The sequence below is a fragment of the Dryobates pubescens genome, chromosome 10 (assembly GCF_014839835.1).
Source record: "Dryobates pubescens isolate bDryPub1 chromosome 10, bDryPub1.pri, whole genome shotgun sequence".
Classification (NCBI taxonomy): Eukaryota; Metazoa; Chordata; class Aves; order Piciformes; family Picidae; genus Dryobates; species Dryobates pubescens.
The window spans coordinates 24,328,233-24,354,634 of record NC_071621.1 but is presented as its reverse complement, the minus strand read 5'-3'; the positions used below and the strand labels follow the sequence as shown (position 1 = coordinate 24,354,634).

The 26,402-nt window shown below is 41.0% G+C and overlaps 1 protein-coding gene across 7 annotated transcripts in view; it reads right to left on the bottom strand.

Annotated features, from left to right (window-relative positions):
* Positions 1-8,999: 8,999 nt before the first annotated feature.
* Positions 9,000-26,402, bottom strand: part of SPATA13 (spermatogenesis associated 13) — a 153,791-nt gene continuing 136,388 nt past the window's right edge. For all 7 annotated transcript variants that reach the window (XM_054164531.1, XM_054164533.1, XM_054164535.1 and 4 more), the window contains 9 exons: positions 25,153-25,289; positions 24,446-24,625; positions 23,205-23,390; positions 20,453-20,632; positions 19,073-19,305; positions 16,646-16,775; positions 15,722-16,094; positions 11,395-11,469; positions 9,000-10,172 (listed from right to left, as the gene is read on the bottom strand). In XM_054164531.1, coding sequence (XP_054020506.1) covers positions 9,991-10,172; positions 11,395-11,469; positions 15,722-16,094; positions 16,646-16,775; positions 19,073-19,305; positions 20,453-20,632; positions 23,205-23,390; positions 24,446-24,625; positions 25,153-25,289 — 1,676 coding nt within the window. In that variant the 3' untranslated portion in view covers positions 9,000-9,990. The remainder of the gene's footprint in view (positions 10,173-11,394; positions 11,470-15,721; positions 16,095-16,645; positions 16,776-19,072; positions 19,306-20,452; positions 20,633-23,204; positions 23,391-24,445; positions 24,626-25,152; positions 25,290-26,402) is intronic.

The following is a 26,402-nucleotide window of genomic DNA, read 5'->3' as shown; positions in this document are numbered from 1 at the left end:
TAGTCAGAACAGTGCCCATAGGGAAGCTCTTTCATGGCCACTGCTACCTTTTGAGGCCATTTGAAGCCCCTCTTCCAACTTCCTCCTTCCTATTTCAAAGAGTCATTACCAAATAGCAATTGGAATCTGTAAAGAAACACTTCTTTGCTCTAACTTCCAACCTTTATCAGAGTTGGCCATTAATAACCCAGTATCTATCCAACATCTTCTTAAGGGAAAAATAATATAATTGAGCCAGTCAAACAGCTCATAACCAAGAAGAAACAGAGGTCTTAATGCCCACTTCACAATCCACATTTCTCCTTGCACCTACTCACCAAAGCACAGTTGTGCCTCTCATTTCCCAGGACCTGGCTCTAGTGTCACAGGAGGTGAGCTAGGGCAACTCAACCCCCTAATTAATCACAAGCCAATCACCTCTCTCTCTCTCTCTCTCTCTCTTTTTTTCCCATTGAAGTTAGTCATCTGCTAGGTTAATATGTTGTTACTTAAAGTGCCTCATGTATTTGTTCTTTCACTTGAGCATCCCTCCTGTACAGTATCTCTGAATATAGTCCTACCAGAATGCAGTAATACTTCTGGACACAGCTGGTATAAGGGCAATTAATGGGGAGAGATTAGACTGAGGAACAAAAATAGATTAATGCCGATTCTATTTGGAATTAATATTCATAAATGTCTGATGCATGACAGGCAAAAAGTAAATTTTACTTAATTGGCTTTTGATTTGGTTCTTTAATGAGAACTTAATACTAAGATCAGTATTAATTTGGAAACATTAACTAGGAATGACTAAAAAAATTATGTCTCCAGTTTAGTCTCTTCACCACTATTTCTCAGTCTTAGAAAACAATGCACACAAATACCATGGAGAGAGAATGAGAGTAGTTACACCCTGTTAGCCATATTCAATCCTGTTAGCCATATTCAATCTAAATATTCTTTTAACTTAAGGTAGGCACATTAAGGGAGGCACATTCCTTAATCTTTTTCTTCTCTCTTCAGAAACATTCCCCATTTTGCAACAGTTATTGGAAATGTGATTTATGGTGCCTTTGCCAACGGTCTGCAGAGAGATATTTGACCACCTAACAGCAAGATTCTACTTCTTCTGCTGCTGCTAGTTTGCACTAAAGAAAGTTGAATATAGATTAAACATTTTCTACTTCTGAGCTATATAAATATTTGCTGCCTTAGTCAAAAGACTCTAGAGGAGTACAATAAGAAGCACCCTGTATGGTAGTATATGGTGCAATCTATGTCAAAGTCTGACAGTCATAGAATCATGGAATCAATAAGGTTGGAAAAGACCAGAAAGATCAGGTCGAACTTGTCACCTCTTCACCACATCACCCAAGACCTCACGACTACTAAACCATGGCACCAAGTGCCACGTCCAGACCCCTCTTGAACACCTCCAGGAGTCCTGTCCACTGACAGAAAATCCAATTCCCAGTTTTCAAGGGAGTGTTTCATGCCTAAGGAATAGACAGTTTGGTCCCCATACATGCACAAGCTGACATCAATATCATCATCAACAACACCATCATCATATATATAGGATCTTTGGTCTTACCTCATTCACTTTGTACTTGCAGCATGTTTAGACATCTTTAACCAGAGTATATAAAACCTTCATGTAAAGCAATGCATGCTTCAAATATGTGCCTTGAGGACAAGCATTTGCTTGGTCACTACATTCTCAAAGGTCAATGATTTAACTTTGAGAGCTGTTCAATAATTAAAACAGAGGTTTACACTGGAATCAGGCATGTTCTCAACATTATTGTGCCACATAAACATGTAACAAAGCTAGTTTCCTGTCAAACAATGGACAATGGAATTAGGAACAAAAAAAGAGTATAGAAATTAAAAACACTGCTATGCACAAGGCATTACAAAATGAAAATAAGTAACAAAGTAACAAAGTTGAAGTTGAATTAAAGTAAATAAATAACATAGTAAATGAATGACAAAGTAAATGAATGACAAAGAGCTTCTCAAGTGTAATTTTAAGCTCCCATCCTGCAAGCATCAGTCAAATCTACTGAGCTGCTTATTTGTATATTATTGATAACTGAATTTGAAGAAGCTATCACTTGATATGTGTCTTGGCTGTGTCTTCTTGAAACTATTGAAACAGCTGCTAAGGAGTAGTGGAAGCAAAGCAACTGAGCGTATGCTGGTCATGAACAGTGAAGGATAAAACTAATAGTAACAGGAGTGAACGTGTTATAGGAAGCGGCCTTAATTCACCTCTTTGTGACAGAAAACACTGTTTGAGGGGGTTCCCACACTGCAAAGGATCATATGTGTGATCCTCGTATCAAATAAGGTATCCTCAGCACATCTGAGCAAGGAATAGTTTGTTCTAAGATCTTCACCACCACCCTGTGGCAATAAGAAAACAGTGCAAGCATTGTGGTGCCCTGGTTTGTATCTAGGACATTTTAACTACTGTGCTCTGAGGAAAAGGAAGGACAATGAGCTGCAATTAGCTGCTCTACTTGAATGAACTTCTGTAGCCAAATTAACCTCGCTGCTGTGCTAATTGAGAAGAAATGAGAACCATAACAAATAGTCCATTTCTCTTTACCTGTTAGGCACCATTTTCTAGGGTTGCTCAGTCTTGGCTTCCCCTCACACTTCAAAAGTTTGAGTCATTGACAAATAGCCCACCCTGCCAGCTTGGTGCTGTGCCCTCAGTGATCTGTCCTTCCATGCAGAAAACCTGGTCTTTTTGATGAACCTCCTTGGCTGCAGAGTGCTGGGAGAGCTGGTGGCTCTAGGGGGACAGCCTAGGGGAGCAGCAGGGGCTCACGGGGATGTGGTACTCACAGTGGCAGGGCCTCCTGGAGTGGCAGAGTCTTTATGCTGACCAAAATTATGCTGAGAGTCTTTATGCTGACCAAAATTTTACAGTGCAGCAGTTATGGCCTGTCTGTCCCGATCCTGAGGGGAGAATTACATAATTCATTAATCACATCTACCTTGATGGACTTTGCAATTAGTTTGGTTTAATGATTTTTCAGCAGAGAACCAAGAAAACTGCTGTAGGAATGGCCTTAAAGACAAACGTTGCTATCAGTTGCTTTTAGCAAGCCTTGTGTCATCACAGAATAATGGCTTGGAAATCATTACCCAGTAGCAAAATTTCATAATAGGCTCTTAAAAATTGTTGCATCTGAATGGCAGGAGCTGTCAAGGGGGTTAGATTGTTGTTGTAATTACCTTTGCTGGGAGTGGAGTATGGTCAATGATCATGAGATGGATGGTCAATAAAAGGAGATATACACAACCTTATTAGCAGAGCAACTTCTAGACACATTTTCAAGGCCCTCATGAGTTGGTGTCACAAAAGTCTGGGTCATGTTTATAGGCGAAGGCCGAGGTTAACTGTCTCTAGTGAATCTGCTTATTGAAAGTATATATTGGGCCTCCTGCCTTATTTCATGTGTGCCAGAAATGAGGAATTTGGCATGTACCTGGTTCTGACAGCAAAGTCCCTCAGGATCACCGGGACCTCCCTCTTCCTCCTGATGCAATTTCAGTTTAAAAAAACCAACCTAGGAAAAATAGTCAATAAATCTGTATCATCTTGTTTATTTCTTCTGAGTACACTCCTCCTTGCTCTTCTAACCTCTGCCCTCTCACGTTTTTCCTTCTCAACTCTGCTGACACCATACTCCAGTGATGTGGACACCTTCCAGCTTTGCTTGCCTGTGGAGTGGTTTGTCCCTCTTTGCCGGTGGCCAACTCTGAATGCTTAAAGCATTAAAATGACTCAGATAAAACCTTGCTCAGGTGACATTTCTACCCTGCTCCCCTGTCATCAAGTGGCACAACTGTAGCATAAACAGAGGGAGGGTGTGATGGGTGAGGATCACTTCTCCGGTGCAGCCAGCAGTAGAAATTATCTGGGGATGTCATATCAATTCATAGATTCACTGATTGCATTGGGTTAGAAGGGTCCCTCAGAGGTCATCTTGTCCAATCCCCCTATAGAGAGCAGGGACGTCTCCAAGGAGATCAGGCTGCCCAGGGCCACATAAAGTCTGATCTTGAATATCTCCAGGGACGGGGCCTCAACCACATCCCTGAGCAACCTGTTCCAGATTTTACCACTCATTGTAAAGAACTTCCTGCTAATGTCCAACCTAAATCTACTCTGCTCCAGTTTAAAACTATTCCCCCTCATCCTATCACTACAAGCCCTCCTAAGCAGTCCTTTCTCAGCCTTTTTGTAGGTCCCCTTCAGATACTGAAATGCAGTTACAAGGTATCCCTGGAGCTTTCTCCACTCCAGGCTGAGCAGCCTCAACTCTCTCAGTCTGTGAATATAGTCTACAAGGGGAGTGGGATGTGTATGTGTGTGTGTGTGTGTGTGTGTACATACACATATGCACACACACACACCTGTTTTTGAAACCAGAGCCTAAATACCTAATAGTGGGAGTATGTGAGTTCTCAGCCTTAGGTACCCACCAGGACAACCAGAAGTCAGTTCTGACTGCAGTGAACTAAACCTAGTGCAGATCTAAGATTAAAAACAAACCCAAAACAACAAACATCATCATGTTGTGCTGACAGTTTATAAACTTTTGGCATATTCTCATAGCTACATGTTCTACAGCTAGTTAGAATAACTGAGTTCTGAAAAACATGCAGAAACACACTAAATATTCATGTGTTTTCCTTACAGACTACATGACATACAGTTGTCTGTTGTTTTCTCATTTCTCCTTCAGTACTCTAACAAAAAATGTCTCTGCTGCCAGCAGAAATCATCATGCAGCTTCTAAAAAAACCTCCCAAACACAAACAAAAAACACCCCCAAAAAAACCACCAACAACCAAACAAGAACCCCCCCACAAACCACAACACAAGCAGCGCTATTCCTGCGTGAATTAAAAGCTCTCAAATAACTTGAAAGTTGATGGTATAGAAAGATCTTCAGGATTTAGCCTGATTGCCAGACCATGAAATGAAGTACACAAATGAGCTCACCATGGCCAGATGAATTGCAGACTCTTTAGAAAGCCTATTGATCACAATGTCCTACTACAGTGTTTGCTCAGAGTATGTTTTCCAGTCATCTGATCTACTTCACTAAGTGCTCAGACTGTGCCTTTCACTTTGATATTGGAGCACTCAGCGCACATCCCACTGCAGCAGCAATACATGGGAAGCCTGGGAAACTCAGCTTTGAGGTGAACCAAGAAACAGATATAAGAGCTTGGATATTGGAAGGAGGGGAAAAGAACTGGCAAACCCAAGTGTTCTGCCAGAACCGAACTTGCCAAAGTAGTTTTAATGAAAAGATTTCAGCAAAGTATGTTATTTTGTTAAAGCTAATGAATCGCAACAAACATCATTTTTGACACAGCCTTGAGTAGGAAGGGCACACTCAAGCCTTTCAGATGTAGTTCCCTGCTCTGCCAGAACAACCAGAAACTAAAAACTCCCCTGTATCAGACCAGTAAGTTCAATCTGCAGCAGTGTTGGACATTGCTCCAGCAGGTTAAGTCTTTTCACTCAAATTTAAATTATAGAATTGTCAGGGTTGGAAGGGACCTCAAGAATCATCTAGTTCTGACCCCCCTGCCGGGCAGGGACACCTCATGCTAGATCAGGTTGCTCAGAGCCCCATCCAGCCTGGCCTTAAAACCCTCCAGGGTTGGAGAACACACCTTTTGGATGAACCTTTCAAAAGGTTTTGCTTTTGTTCCAAAGAAAACAATATTTAGTCCTCTTTCGCTAAGCCACAGTACTTTAACAAAGTCACAATTCTCTGATAGCTGGAGCTTTATTAATGCAGAAGCTGCATTTGCATTTACCTTCAAGGAGGACTGTAGGAGCTGTTTGCCAGCACAGTGATTGCGGATGCATATGGCTGGATAGTAACCAGGATGGGTTTTGCGCAAGACTTTGACCCGGAACCAGGTTTAGCAGCTGTTTAAAATGAACTTGTAGTGGGAAATAGTATAGCTGTTACTGGAAAACCAAGAGAGGAGGTGATGACTTGTTTCCTTTAAAATAATTAATTTTTTGTACAAAAAGACAGTTGATGCATTTTTGCATCACAGAGGATATTTTGTGGGCAATAAAAAAAAAACACCACATAAAAAGTTAAAACTGCACAATAAACTTTTAAAAGACACAGCTGAGGGACTTCAGCATTGGACATTATTTAATTCAAACATGTACAGCAACAGGAAAATAATGGGAATGTCAGTTTGTACTTCTTTCCAGAAAATAGACTCCTTTGACAAACAATGTTCCAAGAGTAAATAAACCTTGTAATGCAATTACTTCAGAACGAATGCACATCAAGCTACTGCAGTCCTATGCGCTGGACTTCAGCTGTCAACAGCCACTTAATTCATCTGCTCTGTAGCCAGGGTACTTCAATTACAACACGTGTAACAGCGCACAGATGGAAAGACACACAAAGCAATGCACGGAAGAGAAAAGGTTACAAAACACTTGTCCAAATAAAATATTTATATGCAAGTCATCCCTAGTATTTACAACAAACAGTTTTAAATTAGAGATCGGTCAGAAGGCATCTCCTACATACAAATGCCACACATACGGGGGGGGGGGGGGGGGAAAGGCAGAAAGGCAGTCAAAGAAAGGTACTGCGTTAATTATGGCTAAAGACCTTTGGCTCTGAATCTCTGTTATAATTATTTTCCAAAGACAACTAAAAAGTGGAACATTTGAGCAGTCTCTCTTTGAACTCCGTTATTACGCTGACCACTAAAACTCAACATGAAATTTAGCATGGCAAGAGCCACTTGTAAAACAATCTTATTATTTTATACATCAAATGCTCTTGAGTTAGGTGCAATTATGGGTTGGCGTTTTCCTAACTCAGTGGGAACACATTTGAGGACAATTATATTTTACTGCGTCTCATGCATGAAGTCTGAGGTTATCTGCTCAGCAGGCCGTCGGAAAGGCTCTGGCTGTGCTTTATCTCAATGAGGCACAAATGTGCGTAGTAGTTGCCCTAGATTTTTATACAGTAACTTAAAGCATTCAAAAGCAAGAGCAAAAGAACAGATGTTGCCATCACACCTGTCCAGTGGAAGTTTTGTCATCAGAAGGAGGATCAGGGCAAGACTTGCTAGAATACAAACTTTTATATTTTAGTTACAACTCTGTCTTCCAGGAGACTATAGTATCAGGCTGAACCCTAAGTATTTGCCTGTGTTTGTTGTGTTTTCATTTTTCATGCAGCGATAACGTGTCTTAAAGATTATGATGTAGTGTAAATTTGGCCCATTTTGGTTTATTTTATCTCAATCTGCTGCAAAGTCTGATTTCAAAGAAGAATACAAAGAATATTACAAACCAGCTGTGTCTACGTGTAGAATACCATAGGTAAAACTGTCCTGAGTTATTTGCACCATGAAACACTTGCTTTTTATGTCTCTGAAATTCACTTCTTGAGGAAAAAACTGCTGCATCCAAAACCATGTGCAAACATTTCTGTTCATTTTTAGGGCTAAGGCACCAGCATTACTACAAGGGAACAGACTTTGTTAGCAGTGACATGTCAGATGATACATTCCAAAACTCTCTTCCCCCCCAGTACTCCATAGAACTGAGCCCTGGAAGGAAGTAGGTTTTAGCAAAGACACATATGTAAGTGTGGATCTCATAATGTCTTCAGGTCCAGCTGGGAAACTATCTGGGGGAGTGCTGCAATCCAGCTTCAGACTTTTTTTTTTTTTTTTTGCATCTACAATAAACCTTTCAAAATGTGATTATAAAAAACTTCATCTCCACTTACACAGTACATGCACCGCTTTGGTTTGCAGGCCTGAATGTGGCAAGTGCCCACAAAAATGGGCATGTGAAAAACACAAAAGGGTTACTCATTTTAGAGGAAGGGCATGTATCCACGCCTGCATTTGGAAGTCTGCTCCTTGTGTTTAAATTGAGCATTTAGAATTATCTCTGAAAAAAAAAATCTGCACAGAGATGGCTTGTTTTAAACATCAAAAGAAAAATACAACCCAGCCAGCTTCTCCCACTAACTTTCCCATGCATTTTCTTTAAGCTGGACCATTGAAGATGTCAGTGCATATTTCCAGTTCTTAACTGTTTCGGGTCTTCTTCCAATGCTATGGAAAGCACAAGCAATGAAGTTCACAATGCAGTGAACAATTTGGCTGAGCATCACCAGACTTTGCATTATTGCTGAGCTATATACACAAGGCATTTGAAATGTACAGTTGTCAAAAGTATGTCATTTAAAATCAAACCCACAAACCTGGGCTTTGCAGAAGTTGCCACAAAGGTATCAGATCACAAAATCTAGTGACTAGTGGACTTCACAACACTGATGATAAATAAAAATATAGAGGTAATCATAGTAGTAGGAACAAATACATGTTTGAAATAAGGCATTTTACATTGTTGTTAAGATGCCTGGCCTCTAACCCCTTGTTTGTTCTTCATATATTACAGATTCATGACAAAGCTGATTGTGTCCATTGTAAAAGAATACCCTTGGATCTGTTCTTATCAGATAATGCCCCTAGTCAGCAGCATAGGATAAAGTATTGTGAAGACATTCATAGCAAATCAGTTCTGCAACATATGGAATCTTTCTTTCCTTCCATATTACTGGCAGTCTTGTCATCCTTAATGAGACCTATCAAGCAGAAAGGATCAGTGCTGCAAGTATCAAGATCTTTTTTCTTCCTGGTGGCTTTTAAAAGGTTATTCTCCCAAATCAACTTCACGTCACTAGGCAAATCATTGCAATGCAAATCATGCATTGCATATGCTGGCCAGAGCTGACCTATCAGGGCCTTCCCATTCCAATACAGTCTGACAACTCTGAAACAAAAAATCCACACAATTTCTCTGTCCCTTCCAGTAAGATTTTCTTTGTAAAGAAATAATTGGTCACAACCCATTGTCAATTGACTGTGCATAAGAAGCATGGATCCAAACTGCGTAACTGTATGTACATTACCATTCATCCATTTCCTACGCCAAACTACATGAATACAAGTGTGAGAACTATGTAACATAGCCAGCAGTCAGCATGTACTGCCTCAACTCTGACTTTGTACATTCACATTATCTCTGTCAGATAATAAAAAAAAGGGGAATAAAGTACATTTTACACAAGAGCAATAAGCATACTGGAAATATAAAGAAGCATCTCTCAGGCAAAGAAGTGCGCAAAAGGTGATATAAAAGCTCTATACAGAAGAGCATACATGCATGCGGTATATTGCTGTGACAGAGTAATCAATCTGAGATGCCCTGGGCTCTTCATTTCCACCTGTGTGCAATAAATGCACAGATCTTTACAGTCCATTTCACACTCTGTTCATGTTTCTACATGACAGAATAAAACTTCCCTGTTCCAATCTGGAATATGATAAGGCCTTGTGGGATGTTCTGCCATTTGGCAATTCAATAGAAGACAACAGGAAGGATTAGGGTCCACTACATTCCGCAGCACCTGGTTAATCACATGTCTCCACCTGGTTTTAATGGAATGGATGATCTCTGCTCAGTGCTCCGAAAGGAAGGAGAAAAGTCTCCTAAGATTCCTTGCTCATACACCCCCTTAGGAAAAATTCCTCCCTACCTTAAATTTGGCCATCAATATAAGGTTAAGAAAAATGAAATGTTACAATGACCTGCATGACTCCATCACTACTTCAACATAACTAAGAAACAGAGAAGAAACACTGCTGCTTCAGAGTAACAGCAAGCTGTCTTTGTCAGAAGGAAGACTGCTCTTCATCAGCAATGCTGACAACATTGACTTCAGAGCAGTCTTAAGGAAATTCATTCTTCTGGACAAAGGTGCTATTTCTGGCTCAAGGGAGCCCAAGGTTTTCCCTCCAAAACTGGAGATTCACTGAGCTCGAATAAGCTTAACCATATCTCCAAGGTCTTCCCCTGGAGCAAGTATCCCTCCATGACAATGTCCTTTCCAGGTCCTTGGCCTCTCACTTTTTAAAGGGGGTGAGTTTGTTGAAGGTATGCCAGAAGAGGGATGGCTTCCTCTTGGGTTCTGCCAAGGCAAAAACCTGCTGCTGCGGGATGCTGGTAGGCACAGTGATGTGGCGCTGATGAATAGGATGGAGGCTTTGGTGTGGAGGAGGCACGGGGCACCCATTATAGCTGACACCTGCAAAAGAAAACATATAAGAACGTGTATGAGTCAGCTAGCAGAGCAATCAACACTGGGAAAAGTTAAGGACAGGACCATGAGACAAATTCAATTGCCAATAATGCCAGTATGAATTTTGCTATGACCTTGAACAGAAGCACAACTTAAAGGTTACCTTTTCTGGTGTTGGGCTTTTTAATTGCTGCACTGATTTGGTTTAAGAGAATAATACCAGTAAAAATAACTTCACAGAATCACCAAAATTAGGCAGCAGTTTCATATAGCCTAGCTATGTTGTTTGCATAAGTAAATTCTGGTGTTTCAAAGGTATGACTTAACACAGTAGATACTCATGTTTCAGTCAGTCCTCTGAATAAGGCCAAGTAAAATACTGCTACCAACAAAAACATTATTTCTTCAATATGGAAAACAGTTTTCCAGGCTGGTGTTCTCAGACTTTGACCTTGGTGGATTCTGAAGAGAATCTCCTGATCACAATTTTCAGCCACTCCCCTGAAAATCTAGATAGGTTTTATAGGTACCTAATTGTCATAAAAAGTATTTCATTGTATTAATCCCATGGAGCAGAGGACTACCTAACATCAACTCCTTTACTCCTAAACTCAGACTTAATTTATGTTCTTGCCACACTAGAGATTTACCCACGTTTGCCTTGAAGAGGGAAAAGGACAAAATCACAACACTTTTTTGAGAGAACAGGAATAAAAAGAGCTGTTCATGTTTCTAGTCCATCCTTCCTTATAGTCTAGGGCAGAAGGAAGCTATTTTAAGTTTGTCATCAGAAATACAGCAACAGGTGGCTTTCAAAGAGAACTTTAGGATATTTTAACCAAAGCACAAAACTGCTAAAGAAGAATGAGCTGTTTGAGTAAAAGCAAAGGAAGGAGTTTGTAACCCTCATTTCTGCTCTAATCTCTGGATGCACTTTTTTACATCCTTAAATAAACCACTTCCCTTTCCTCTTGAGTTTCTTCTCTAATGAAAAGAATACTGACTTGCCCATCTGAAGGAGACTGGGGAGCTGATTTAACATAGACTTTACACAGGCAATGGGATTTGATCTAAAAAATGCTGGCTAATGGAAATTATTTTAACTCCATGTAAGCTGTGAACATTTTTGTTCTATACTGAAGAACTCAACCATAACCAGACTGTGCTACCTCCTAACACAAACAACACTCAAACACAGTAAGAATGTAAAGCAACTCTGAACACTCACCTTTCATTTTTCCATGCCTTGACTTACGGGCATTCTGCATGGCTTGTTTCTTCTGGCTTTCTGAGATTTCCATTCCTATGTCAAAGTGTAAAGTAGGGCACTGATATAAAAATACTGTATCTAATACCTGATTACATTAAATTAAATTAAACAAAACATTAGTAAACTGTATTTTAAACAATTTTGTAAATCTTAATATGTCTGAAGCTTTTACAACTATGTTTCACTTTGTCATATGAATTTAAAGATAGTTTTTCACTAGGATAACAATAGGAACATCAATTTGACTGTAGATTACTGGGGAAAGTGGCTTTCCACTTCCTGTAAATGGCAGTCACTGGGGAACTAACCACAGAGAAAGTTCTTTTTATAGATAAATCCAGATTACAAGAGATCTTTTTAAAAGTGTAAATAGAATAGAATAGCATAGAATAGAATAAACCAGGTTGGAAGAGACCTTCAAGATCATCATGTCCAACCTGTCATCCAACACCATCTAATCAACTAAACCATGCAACCATGCACCCCATCAAGTCTCCTCCTAAACACCTCCAATGATGGTGACTCCACCACCTCCCCGCGCAGCCCATTCCAATGGGCAATCACTCTCTCTATGAAGAATTTCTTCCTAACATCCAGCCTAAACCTCCCCTGGTGCAGGCACACTGCTGGCTCATGTTCAGCCTACTGTCAACCAGCACCCCCAGGTCCCTCTCTGCCTGGCTGCTCTCCAGCCACTCTGACCCCAGCCTGTAGCTCTGCATGGGGTTGTTGTGGCCAATGTGCAGAACCCGGCACTTGGATGTGTTAAATCTCATGCTGTTGTATTCTGCCCGTCTGTCCAGCCTGTCAAGGTCCCTCTGCAAAGCCCCTCTACTCTCCCGCAGATCAATACCTGCCCCCAGCTTGGTGTCATCTGCAAATGGACTGATGATGGACTCAATCCCTTCATCCAGATCATCAATGAAGATATTAAAGAGCACGGGGCCCAGCACTAATCCTTGGGGGACACCACTAGTGACTGGCTTCCAGCTGGATGTGGCACTATTCACCAGATTAACACTTCTGAAAGCTACAAGCCACTTCTGAAAGTAACAGATCACAAATGCAGATCTCTTTCTTTGTTTCACTCACTCTGAGCTAACCTGGGATAATAAATTAAAGTCACTGGCATTGCAGTAGTACAAATTGTGGTACCTTTCCCTCCACTTAGATGAGACATAATCTGCCAGGCACCAAAGCTGGCTGTGATGTGGCTGTGGTTGCATAAGACTGCAGCTGGCTGCGTCAGACTGTGGCTGGATCCATCACTCCACTTTCTGGTGTAATTACTTGCACACTTGTATGATTTACGTGGTGCAAGTGGTCAACCCTGTGCTATTTACTATCATGCCACAGGTGTATGATTCATGTGTGCTGAGTACAGAGATGCCAGATATCTGCTCTGAAGGTTGACACCAGTACAGGGACTCCAGTTTCCCCTCTCTGTGTGCAAGACAGTTAAGATACTTGGATATGTTACATTGCAGAAGGAGGCAATAGGGTGCATGTGATGCCACTCATTTCACTCACATGCCCATGAAAAGCACAGAAGTTGTGATTGAGACCAGTGTCCACTTTGGTTCCATTTTGCATTTTCCTGCAATCCCCTATACTTTCAAAATCCTCTTTACTTCTTTACCTTGAACTTAAGAAGTTAGTACAAATCAGCCTATTAACTTACAACACAATAGCTATGATGTGGGGGCAGCAGAAGTTTAGATTATTCTTCAGGCCTTTTTTTTCCTTTATAGAAACATGAAACATAAAAGAAGGCCATTTCATCAACAGAGATCAGACCACTTTGTTAGGGTTACTATTAGTGGTTTGGAGAAGGATTTTCTGGCTGTGGCCTTTTCTCCCATATATTCATAAAAGCTAAGAAAAGCTAGATATGGTTTGAGGAACAGTGACTCGCACCAAAGTGCCTTTGAAAATAGAAGTAAAATGCCATTTGCAGTTCTGAATTGGAAGAGTATGTATTTGCTTCCTGAGTGGTTAGATTAGAGGCTTTGTGTGAAGTCCAGCAAGATAGCTTACGAAATCAACAAGATAAATTTAAACCTGAGGTTGAGAATACTGGTGCCTTTCCATTGGTTTTGGCTAGAGGAAATGTTCAATTATGACCCAAAAATGAAATTTTAGAAAAGAAGCAGTCTTCTGGGTAATGGAGGAAACATCCAAGCCACTGTGACTCATAAGGCCGGATGGACATTAGCTGTTAGAACTCAACTATCTTTCCTCTAGTTCATGATACCTGTGCCAAAGCAAGTACAGTGGAATAATGAGTTGTGACATTCAAAAAGCAAGTTTCCAGAAGGCTGGATGTGACATGGGCAGAAAAGACTGCACATGCTCATGTGCCATTATAAAAAATACAGTTTCTCATTATACTGAATTGTCTTCATTATATTGCACAGTCCCTGAAGAGCAGCTAGCACAATGGATCCTCCCTTGCAATCCTTGCACTCGGCACCATGGGAATTTGTGACACAGCCCTGAATACGAGTTAGTGCTGTTACAACAAATCTCACTGCTATCACTGCCACTGCCACCACTGCTACACTGTTGCACTTTTGAATATAATGCACCGATGTTTATGAGGTCCCGGTAGAATAAGTAATGACATTAGGGCTGTAGCTGTTTCAGTTTGCAGTTTCCTCATTCTTGTGAATTTCTGCAGCAGTGTCACTTAAAAGGAATGGTAATGCCCCACTGCCTGCACAAGACAGACCTGCTCCTGCCCAGGGCATGCACTAGCGTGAGCCTCACAAGTAACCTGACTTACAGCATTTAACCCTCACAACGTACTCCATAAAGCAACCACTGCACAAAGAGGTGTAGATGCAGATTTGAAGAGTGCAGGAATGCTGCTCAGGAAGGACAGGAATGGAAATTGTTCACATTTTAACTTCTTTTACTCAGTCCTGATCAGAAAAGTGTAGGAGCTGTTACTTATTCCATATTATCCTTCCACAGGACTACAACTGTTCTCACTGTATGCTTGAAGGGGAGGCTTTCTATAACCTTATTGTAGGAGGGATTTTTTGGACATTCCTCATCAGATCATCTGCATTAATTGATTACCTACTTGCCACCTTCACCCTTTTGCAATATCCACTTTATTTTAGAGTTCTGTTTAGGTCAGTTAGGAAAGGCAGCCACCACTCATCCCCATGAGCACAAGAAGACTGAACAGAGCAACTTGTGAAAGCCATCAGTGTGGAGCACGACAGGATCATAATGTCACACTGATGTTCAGCACAGAAGAAGAGTTTGGTTTGAAAAGTTTGGAAAGCTTGACAAGGTTGCTTCTTTGCTTACTCAAGACTGGAGGTGATTTGGGTTAACTGCAAGAGGTGGTGCAATAGAGAAGAGTTAAATTTGCTTTTAGAATCCTTCAGCTTATGAACTATCTACGACACATATGGAGGAAACCTTACTTTTGTTGTATTAACAATATCAAACAAGAGAAGGCTGCTAAGCTCAAAAGGTTTATATTTGTAATCTTGGGGTTTTTCCTGCCTTGCTGTTCTTCTGACTTGGTGTTTTAAATGAACAAGGAATATGAGATTTGGAATCTTGTTTAAATGTTAAGAATTTCTGAGTTTTTCCACTGAGCTGCACTTCCAATTTTAACCTGCTGTCATCCAAAGCCTGAGCCTGGCAAGTGTTATACAAAGGAGTTCTCATGCAGTCAATACACACAGATGCACTAATATTTTCATTACTTATTTGGGAATATGGAAGTGTTGTTGTCTTCTTTGTGCATGTTTTACCAATGGAATTTTGCTGGGGTTTTTGTCACTGATCTTAAGGGAAGTGTGAAAAGATGATGAAAAAAACAGCAATCCTAAATGTACATTCACACAGAAGACCTTAGAGTGTCCCACAGAGTATGGGTCTAAAGCTGATCCTAGCATTTGCTTCCTTTTCACCCTGCTCACTCAAGGTTAGGCTACATTTCTCTTTTTATTATTGATTGGTCTTTATGAATTGCATCTTCTCATATCTCATATCTCATTCTGCTCCATAAAACACCAGAATTACATGGGCTACACTGTGACACGGATGTCACAGCTAACTGCCCTGGACCTTTGTCCCACAATGACATGGTAAACACACCTGAATAGGCTTCACTTACACAGCTAAAGGTCATGTTGGGTAAGAAAAATACACCAAACCCAGAAGGCTGAGTGCACATCTGCCCAAAGCATAAAGAAGTGTAAAAGCAAACACATTCACCTTTGTTTTTACCACTTTTTAGAGAGGAAATCCTCCTACTCACCCATCTCCTTATCTTCCTGAACTCTTCTTCTTTCACTTTCACATGCCTCCATCCATCTCTTTTTATCCTCCTGCTTTTTTGCACAGAATAAATGAATCTCTTCTGTTGCTCTGTTTATTATCTTAAAAGCATTCTTGATATTAATGTTAAAGTCCTTGTCTCTGCCATCTTCAGTGTCCACAATTTCCATCTCATCCATGTCAATACGATCTTTATAATACAAGATGTCCCTCCTCAGTAAGTCCTTCTTGCAGAACACAAGCTGATGGTCAAAAAGGAAGAAAGTCCTCTGCTGGCTTTTGCCTTGCTTTGATATTTTGGTCAGTTCTCCTGAATGGATCAGTTCTGAGCTTCGGGCTAACACATCTGGCCCCTAAGAAGACACACATAGATAGGTAGTAAGGAAATAATATTTTAAGATCTTTCTGTATGCCTAACCAGTTTTATAATCAAGTCTTATGTTCACCTGGGTTTTTTGTGTATTTTTGTTATTAGATTTGAAATTGTCACAGAATGCAGATAACCTCCATGCAAACTCAAGGAATGTGATTCTGCTCTCCTTTGTTTCTGCATAAATCTGAGGGAAGCTCAGTAAAATCAGTGAAATAGGTTCGAGTTCTGACACAGCTACCAAAAATCCAAAGGAGATTCTATAGGTCTAGCATTTTAAAAACATCCCTCTTTTTGTCATCTCAAAGAAAAGTGTCCATGTTCATAGATACTGCTCTTCCTCATTTACAAACAAGGTAATCAGTAACAGAATCACTGCAAATAAAGCAAATGGACTTTTAACTTAGCAATGTCCAGTTGGAAAGTAGACACCATAAACTACTTACTATGCAGAAAGACACAGCCTGGAAGCCACAGACAGGACATGAAGTACTGTACACAGTACCTTTGCCCAGGAAAGGGGCAGGCTCTTACCTCCCAGTCCACGATAGAGACTTGCCAACGTGCAATCTTGTCTATGCTTTCTAGTCTTCGTTTTCGCTCATTGATCAGGCATGCTACATTCTTCATAGCCTCATATGCAGCTTTTATATTGTTGTAATCACTGTGAAATAAATGCAGGCACTTTTCAAAGATCACTTATGCAATGGATGTGATGCAATCATAAACTGTGACACAGTACTTGAATTATCAGCCTGCGCTGCCCACTTATCCATCTATTCAGGGTACTTAAGTAAGAGAAACCTGATTCTCATCTATCCTGACCCTTTCACAGAGTCTGCACTGCTAGGCTTTGAAAATAACTGCTAGAAGAAGGAAGAGGAGGCAGATTAACTGCAATGCTGTCTCTGCTGAAAACAATGGTAAAATTCCCATTGACTTCGGTGATACTTACAGTTCACCCCAAAAAAGTTGTTTTAAAGTGAGATTTTTGTAGGATTCCATTGGGAAGGGCATTAATGTAATCAGTTTTAACAACTGTGTCTTTAATGTCCTGTTTCCAATGGCTGTGTCAGTGAATGCAAACAAATAATGCTATATGGACAGAAAAAGGTATCCAAAGCAACCTCAAACAGGGTGAGCAAAGAACCAAGAATGCAGCACCAGAGAGAAATTAAAGGAGAAAATGCTGACAAAGTGGCCTGCTTTCATGCAACTAATGTGCAAGAGCCAAGACAGTCACTTTCCCCTGCCTGCTCCAGGTCAAATGCAAGCTTCCTGCCCTTCTTCCATTGGTCTGCTCCCCTCCTTCTTTCCCTGACCTTCTCCACATACTTATGAATCTCTGCAATCTCTAGGCAGGTTTTTGTTCCCCTTTGAAGAGCATCCATCACTCCTTCACCCCCCTCAAATGGAGTCTCTGAGAAGAGAGAAGGAAGGAGACGTATTTCTTGCCTTAAGCATCCCAGCAGAGCAGCTGCTTTCTCTCCTTTATCAGAACACCTCTTGCAGAAAACAGCACAAGCCAGAAATAAACCCTGCAAAGGGGTCAGCCTCGCTGTCCTTTTTATCTGCTTCTGTCTCAGTTCCTATTTTCATCAGCTGCTGCTTCTCCCCTTCTAAATCTATGTCTTGCTCTCCTGTCTGTATCTGTGAAAACTCTTTTCTGTCACACTACATACAAAAAGTGAGATTAACAATAACAGGATCCCACTAGCATCAGGGAGATATCATACAAGGTGACATCCATGCTGCTGCTCTTGCACTTCCTTATCTCAGTTCCTTCTTTCTCTGTTAGTGTGTACATTATTCCACACTTGCTGGACTAGCAGGCTGTGCATGTCAGATCTTCAAATGTTTATGAATACAAAACAAAAAGCCACCAAAAAAAACTCAGCTGGCTGGAGCATTAGCAAGGCTCTATGTGGGTATAGGTCTGGCTGTTTGTGAGCATCTCTGTACGCTGGGTGCCTGTCTGTACTTGCAGGCATTTCTGGATGCTGTATTACAGAAAAGGAAAACGGGTACTATGGGTGAAAGGTGGTAAAACCTTGCTGTCACTTCATCTGCAGGTTTAATAGCTCACAGAATAATTCTCTAAAATTAGCAGCAGTGAAAGAGGTATTTGCAGTAGCAATTGTTCTTTCAGGACTTCCCAGGTAGCCACAGAACTAGATGGAGGCATTTCACACCTGCATGTCAGCACTTCACATCCCCTATATTTTGCCCCTGGCAAAAATCCCAGTCTCCAAGAAGAGTTTCTCAAGGTTAAAAAAGTGCAGACTGTGACCAGGGAAGAATCGCCTCAGGCTGTGTTTGGACTTCAGGCACAGGGGTCACAGTGGAACATTTTTCTTGCAGTTGCACATGGTGAAAAGGTAGACATTTAAAGATAAAATCTTAACTTGGTCAGATTTAATCAGCCATGTGGTATACCAGAAATGCTAATAGCCTGCAATTTCATTTATCCCATCTGAAAATCTAATATCTAGATTTTACTGCAAACAAAGGCAGTATTTATTAATAACTTTCTAAAAAGCATTACTCCCAAAGTTGCTCAGACTCTGTTTTTCCCTAAGGCACTCTTTATCTTTTCTTGTATCCACATTTAAGCAGCTTCTCACTTTCTTCTGTGGATTTCCTTCTCCTTTGTCTCTTTGGCACACTGGCTTCTTCTCTGTTTTACATCCCTCTCTGAATTCTATTTCAGTACCTTCTTCCTTTCCTCCTCCCTCTTTCACTTATTCCTCATTCTATCTTGAATCCTGCCAGCCCTCTGTACTGCATTTTCAGATCCTGTTTCTGTTTCTGATGGTTTAAAGATGCCTTTCTAGTTAGGAGCTCCAATCTATAATGATCAATGGGAGTTTTGTTTCTGATCTCAAAAGCCTCAGTGCTGTGTCACCCAGAAAGTTTAGGTGTTACTAATATTATAAGATTTGGGTTTATTCATTCTCTCACCTGTGCTCCTGAGTGGTGTATTTGAGCAATTCTGCAAGCTGCAGAGGGTACTTGCAGATTTTCTGAACGGGCGTGAGAAGAAAACCATCAATGGCAATGTCAATCATCTGCTGAAGCAGGCGACAGGCCTCAAAGAAGTGACGGTATTTGCCCTGCTTCATTAGTCTGGAAAGCTCAATGCAGGCACTGGGATGATTGTTGCAGTACTCTGAATAAATAGCAAAGCCTTCTTGCTATTAAAAAAATAAAACACACCAAAGTTTTAGCCAAAGTATTTGCCTATAAAGGAAGAAAGATATTTTTGTAACATCTGTCGTTTCTGATTAGAATAGAGTAGAATAGAATAGAATTAACCAGGTTGGAAAAGACCTTTGAGATCATCGAGTCCAACCTATCATCCAACACTATCTAATCAACTAAACCATGGCACCAAGTGCCTCATCCAGTCTTCCTAAACACTTCCAGTGATGGTGACTCCACCACCTCCCTGGGCAATCCATTCCAAGGGCCAATCACTCTTTCTATGAAGAACTTCTTTCCTAACATCCAGCCCCTGGTGCAGATTGAGACTGTGTCCTCTTGTTCTGTTGGTGGTTGCCTGGGAGAAGAGACCAACCCCTGGCTGTCTACAACCTCCCTTCAGGTAGTTGTAGACAGCAATAAGGTCTCCCCTGAGCCTCCTCTTCTCCAGGCTAAGCAACCCCAGCTCCCTCAGCCTCTCCTCATAGGGCTTGTGCTCTAAAGTCCTCAGCAGCTTTGTTGCCCTTCTCTGGACATGTATCAGCAACTCAACATCTTTCCTAAACTGAGGGCCCAGAACTGGACACAGTTGATTTTCTATGTTGTTTGCAGGCTGATCAACTTTGAAAATACGCAGAACTCTACTTTGTAACTGTCAAAACTGCATACCTTCTGTGGAAAGCACACAGAAATACGGGCCTCTATGGAGTCAAGATAACCAAACCCACTTTAAGAAGAACTTTTCTTCAGGGAGGACAGCTATAGGCTTAGCAAGTGTTTATCATGAACTCACAGCCTCCTTGCTCACCACCTTCTTCCCTTACTTTCTTTAGAAAGTTTTTGCATGCCCAATATGAGATCACTGCAAAATAGTCCTGCTCATCTGTGGTTATTACAGTTTTGAAAAGGAAATTTAGAATTATTGTGTACAAAGTTGCATGACTGCTAAAGATGAGGAGAAATGTAAACAAAACAACAAAAAAAAGTTAATTATATAATTTCACATTCTGAAGTGCTATCTATACATAATTGAGCATTTGATAAGCATTTTTTACCAAAATCCCCTCCTACCATGGCAACTCAGCATTTTCCTAGCACATTTTGTTAACTTCACAAATAAAACTGATCTTTGCTACGTACATGTTGAAGAAAACATGACCCTATTTCACTTAGGTGAGGTTCCTCTTTGTTGTACTGTTTCTCAAGATCCTTCAGAAACTTCCTTTGGAACTTGTAAATATCTTCAATATTTCCAAAGATGGTGCTTAGCTGAGCTGTGGTGAACATTCCTGTGTGTTTGCGACACTGACGAATATAACCCTGGAAATGAAATTTCAAAACCCTCTTTAGTCTGAAGAGGTGAAAACAGGTTCAGTCCTGACCAAGCACATCTGAGCTGGCAAAACCCCTGTGATCTATGGGCAGGTGAGTGGTTTCCCAGCCATGCACATACACATGGACATGCAATGTCAGATTTGCATCTGAAACATTTACATGTTGATTCTTGCAGTCCGCAAATGAGTCAGGGAACCAGAGCCCTGCAGTGTGTGTAAAGCCCATTTGCCTCTCCTTGTTGTGACTCCCTGCCAAGCTGGAGATGTGCCCAGTCTAAGACCCTATCCATGATACTACTTCAGCTGCTGAGCTTTCTCACAGCAATTTATCCATGCCATAACAGTTCTTCCCTTTGCACATAAGAACAAACCCTAAACCTTTTAACATAAACCCAATTTATACTAGGACTAAAGTACTGGTTCCTTAACCAGTAGTCAAATATGGCACAGCCTAAGCAAGGGAAGCAGAAAAAGAACATATTACAATGCATTCAGAATGTTGCTGCTTGGTACAATCCATACAGTATTGGCAGGAAGTAATAGTATTACCAAGACTGCATACTAAAATACAAACACTTTTCCATACTACTTCTCTTGTAAGAACATCACAGGGTCCCATTCACTTTATCATATCCACTGTTAAGGAGAAACACAACTGAGCCCTCCAGTTTCAAAATGCCCTCAGAGCAAATGCTGCTCTGCCATCAGTAACCAGCATTAGGTCGCATCAGCATTCACACAGCTAAGAAGCAAGGGTACAATCCAGGACCTCTTAAGGCTGAAACATGCAGCAGTAGCTGCCAGACACAGCCAGCACATCCTCAGGTAGCTAACTGTTCCTCAAACCTGAGCGTGGCAAGGAGGAGTGCAGAGGCTGAATATGCAGGAGCAGCTGTGCTCATGTTCTCGTACCAGTTACCTGCTGGGGTACAGATGAGTGCAAAGGTTAACTGGTATGATCTGGTTACCTGGTTACCTTTTGCTCCAGTGCTCTCAGGTGGGTTTTCCCCAAATCAGTTTGTATAAAGCCTTGCAATTGCTACAGTGAGGTTTACCAGGAAGCAACTCTGAATATTGCTTATTGTTATGAATATTCCTGTCTCCTCCACAGCCATGTGCTCTGGGAGATGTGCAGTGGCAATGCCGCAAGCCAGCCACCACATTTACTAATGTTAGGAGGATGACTGTGACAAGGAAAACTAATTTCTGTGCAGCTCTTGAAATCTGGACTGCAGACGTTTCTTGAATGCATTTTTGGATTACTATCTGTAGTTGTTCTGGCTGTTCTGGCTTCGACTGAATATATTTCAGTCATACGTCCTGCTTGAACCACCCCACAGATTCCCTCTGAGGAAAGCAGACCATCTCTACCTCATATGTTGAACATGGACCATCACTTCTCTCCTTGGAAAACGTGTGTTTACACTCTTGTACTAAACTCAGAGTTATGTTTGCTTTTTTAAAAAGGAGGTATGGACTGTATCTATTAGTTACTTACATCAGTTTAAGAACTAATAGGTAAGTAAAATATGGAAGTCATGCCCTGGAACTTGGCTAATCATGGCAGCAACACAGCTTTGTGTTCAAATTCCATTCTGATCTTTTAGGCACGCAGACAAGCTTACTAGTTTAAATAAACACTGAATCTAAATGACAAAACTTACATTTCATGTTTTGAAATTGCCCAATTAGAAACCCATTTTTACCTTTTTATTGTATTTTCCCTTTTCTTTAAAGTGCATAAAAAAAGGCTGATCTAAAAAAAAAAGGCAACCAAACAAAAACCACCCCATGTTACTGCCCATGAAGAATGCCATGATGAGCGGTGGACATAACAAATAGCAAACTAAGGGTACAAAGAATATTTTGGTAGGTTGCTTAGCACCCTTCCAGATGCTAACAACAAATACAAGTCAAATACAGGTCAAGTGTGTCACAGTCCACGTCAGCAGAAGCAAACTTCGGTGAAATGTACTGAGAAGCTTCTTGCCCAAGTGTAGGCCTTCAGCAAAACTTGAACAAAAAAAAGCAGAAAACCCCCTCCATTTCATGGTTCAAACAAGGAAGGTAGTTTTAAAACCCCATGAAAGACTTCTTTGTAGCTTCCAGCAAAAATCATTGTTGGAGGGGAGAAAAAAAAAATCTTACCCAGCAAACACTCTCTGCAAGTTACTTTTAAAAAGTTTTTTCCCTGAACTTTAATTCATTTTATTAAAGTTACTCTAAGTTTCCTATCTGAACCCAGAGGCAAAAAGTTCTACATAAACTGGACTTCCTTCTCTCATTATTATGGAAATAGCAGCCAGATAAGCAAAGCACATTTCCATGTCAAAAGTGGAAGGGTGTTTAGTTTTTGTTTGTTTGTTTTTAAAGGAACTGTTTCCTTGTGGCAGTCTGCAGAGAGGAAAGCTTTAAGAGGACACAAGAAGGATCTGACTGACAGCCTCAGAAGTGCAATTTGGAATAGTGTGATATGAGAAACCACTTCAGCTCTGAGCTTATATGGGATGTTTTGTTCATATGAGGTCATCAGAATGTCCTCAGGTTAAAGCATGTACCTCACAGATGTCCTTGAGGTGCTTGATATAGACTCGTTCTGTGTTCATAATTTCCTGTATAACATTGGTTCTCATCTGGTCCTTGTTTTCAGCTATTTTCTGACGATGCTTGCTAATATCTGCATCTTGTTCTTCATCCTGGATACTATTACAATTTTCTGGCACTTCTTCCTGATTAACTCGCAGCTGCAGCCAGAACAAACAAAGCAAGTTAGAGTAGAATAGCAAACTTTCACAAAATGTGATAAAACAGTTACAAACTTCTTACAGAGAACTTGCTACAGGAATGTTGCCATTCTTACCTTACAGAGAGGAGTCCACAACCGGATTTATCTCATTCTACCCACTGCATATTCAAATAAAGTGTTGACATTTCTGTCTGGTTAAATACATGGCTGTCTACTCACAGTATCTGAGAGATACCATATTGTGTTGCCTGTGCATTTTTCAGACTTAAGCTTACTTCTTACCCTCACTAACAGTTTATGTGCTATTTTTGCCAGCCCAGCACGCAGGCAAAAGTTACAAGCACAGAAAACTCACTTTTCATCAGTTTCCCTCTGCCCCACTGCCCCATCTATATGATGTGGATAACAGCATCTCCTTTTCCACCTTTTGTCTGCTTTCCCATTCTTGGCTGGAGATCTAGAAAAGGAAAGGCAGGAACCTCTCTTGCATGTAGTACTTCATACAGTGTAGCCCAAGCTTCACCACAGGCTCTCAAAAAGTACTTTCATTTCTCAAACATAGTTCAATTTTACAATATTCAAGAGTTACTCTGCCATTAATCTGGCTGAGTTCTGAATGGGGACTTCAAACTGTGAACCAGATTCCTATACAATTTTGTGATAATAAATGAAGCCCTATTTTACCAAGAAATCCCTGCAGCATAGATTTCTCCACTTCCATCATGAAAACTGCTGCATCTTGTCTCTGTATACACTGATTGATCCTTGTTGAGCTTCCTGCCACCTTCATTTCTGCTTGAGAAATTCCTTTAGTTACAAAAGGACCACATAAAAGAAGAAGCCAGAGTAAAAGGCATTAAAAAAGTTAAGAGATTTTGGGGTGCAACTCTATTGCTTTTTCCCTTGAGAAGCCATTAGGAGTTATGTTACTGATGTTCAGATACAAAGATGCTAAGAATCACAACCTTCACTTAAATGTACTGCCATGGCCAATGCTGTGGTCCTCTGCTGGGAATCTTATGTGAATGGTTCAAAAGCAAGTTAGCTACTCACCCTGACAAAGCTAGCTGGAAACCAGGCTTCCTTGTCTTCATTTCTTCCCCACCACCAGTCTTTGTTGGAAGCTTCTAGAACTCTAATGACATCTCCAGCTTTGAAGCCCAGCTCTTGATCATCCATAGTCACATGGTCCCAGAGAGCTTCTGCATAGACAATGCTGCCATCGCTGATCAGCTGAGATGGGAAGAAAATGAGGTTGTGAAGGACAGACAGATAACAAACTGCTTATGAGTTACTAAAAGATCAAAATACCTCACCAGAGTGCCCATGATTACTCCTACTACAGGATAAAATTAAAATGCTGGATTTTCAGAATTTTCATAGAATTGCTAGGGTTGGAAAGGACCTCAAGGATCACCCAGTTCCAACCCCCCTGCCATGGGGCAGGGACACCTCACACTACATCAGGTTGCTCAGAGCCACAATTTTGTGTGTATATTTATTATTGAGAACAATAAGAGTCTTACTCCAGAGCAGTTACATAGGCTAATGATTTACACTCCCAGTGAGGTACTAGTCCTTGTGCTCTTCCCTTGACATCTGCTCATGGGCCCTGCCAGAGACAAGACACCAGGACTGCTGGGTTCTTTGCTATGCTGCCTACTGCTATTGCACTTTTTATTAACATGAAACCTCAGACCTGTGGAAAACAGACACCCACCCCCCCTGTTGTTACAGCAACGCAAGGCCCAGGACATTACCTCATTAATTGCTAGCTGTTCCCCTCCAGGCTGCAGGTACCTGGGAGTGGCTTGGCAGAGCTCCTCGTAACTGTAATCTTCCTCACTGCCATTATCATCCACTAAGGCTGAAGATTCAGTCCCACCATCTGCAGCAACTAAAACAAAGGTGCAACAGCTGTTTGCTTCATCTTTTTTATGATTGAGAAGACAAAACCAAAACCAACAAACAATGCAAGAGGAATCGCTAAGAAGTTGCCTTTGTTGTCACTAATATAACAATAACAGCAGAAGAGGAGGGCAGCAGAGCTCTCAGGAAAATCACTTTTCCACCATTAAACACTTTTTGTTCTTCTTTGGAATCTTCTCTTGTAGCAGCTGATAAAAATTAGAAATTCTGTCTTCTTTTTTTTTTTTTTTCCCATGAAAACTAGGATTACAACCGGTATATAATTTTTTACCCAGAAAAAAATCTCAGATGCCCTGAATCCATGCTGTTTCCCACATGGCAGATGAGACAGCTCCAATGGACCACTGGAAGGGGGCTGCTGTCAGCCCCAGGCTGGGTGCAATCACATCCTCACATATCACATCCTTTGCAGGGGTGTAACTACCCAACACCTCTGTTCCTAGTGAGGGGTGCACAGCCCACAGAATGCAGCCCTGCTCTGAGTGAGCTGCTGCCACCTCTCCCATGTGCCAGGGGAGGCTCCATCAGGACTGAGATATTCAGGGGAGGCCTTAGGGGACAGGGAGTCTAAACTGAGCAGTGAAACTGCCTGAGTTAAAACTTGTTCTGAATGCCCCAAATCACAAAGAAAAACTTGGTTTGGACTTTATCTTACTACACAGCCACACAAACCAAGAGAACTGTCATGTACATGACTGCCACTACGCACATGTAAACCTGCAGTTACTGTGTAGGACTGTAAAGCTTGTTTGGGATATGTCACAGGGTAGTCAATCCTTTTGGTGATCATCTCTGTTCTGTCAGATAAATAGGACTAGGGACTGGTATCAGTACCAAGCAATACTCACTGACTCACATTGACACTGCTCAGTGACAGAGCTTTCCAGAGGAGGTTTGCTTTTGAAAGCCAGTTTAACCAGATCAGGAGATGAGCAAATGATAAAGAAGCATTGTGACCATGTTAGTTTATCCTTAAAGATTTATTCCTATGGCAGGCCTAACCCAGGGATTCTGAAGATCATACAGTGATCAAAAATTAAAAATAAGAATAATTTTTACAAATCTCTGAATGGGCTGCTAG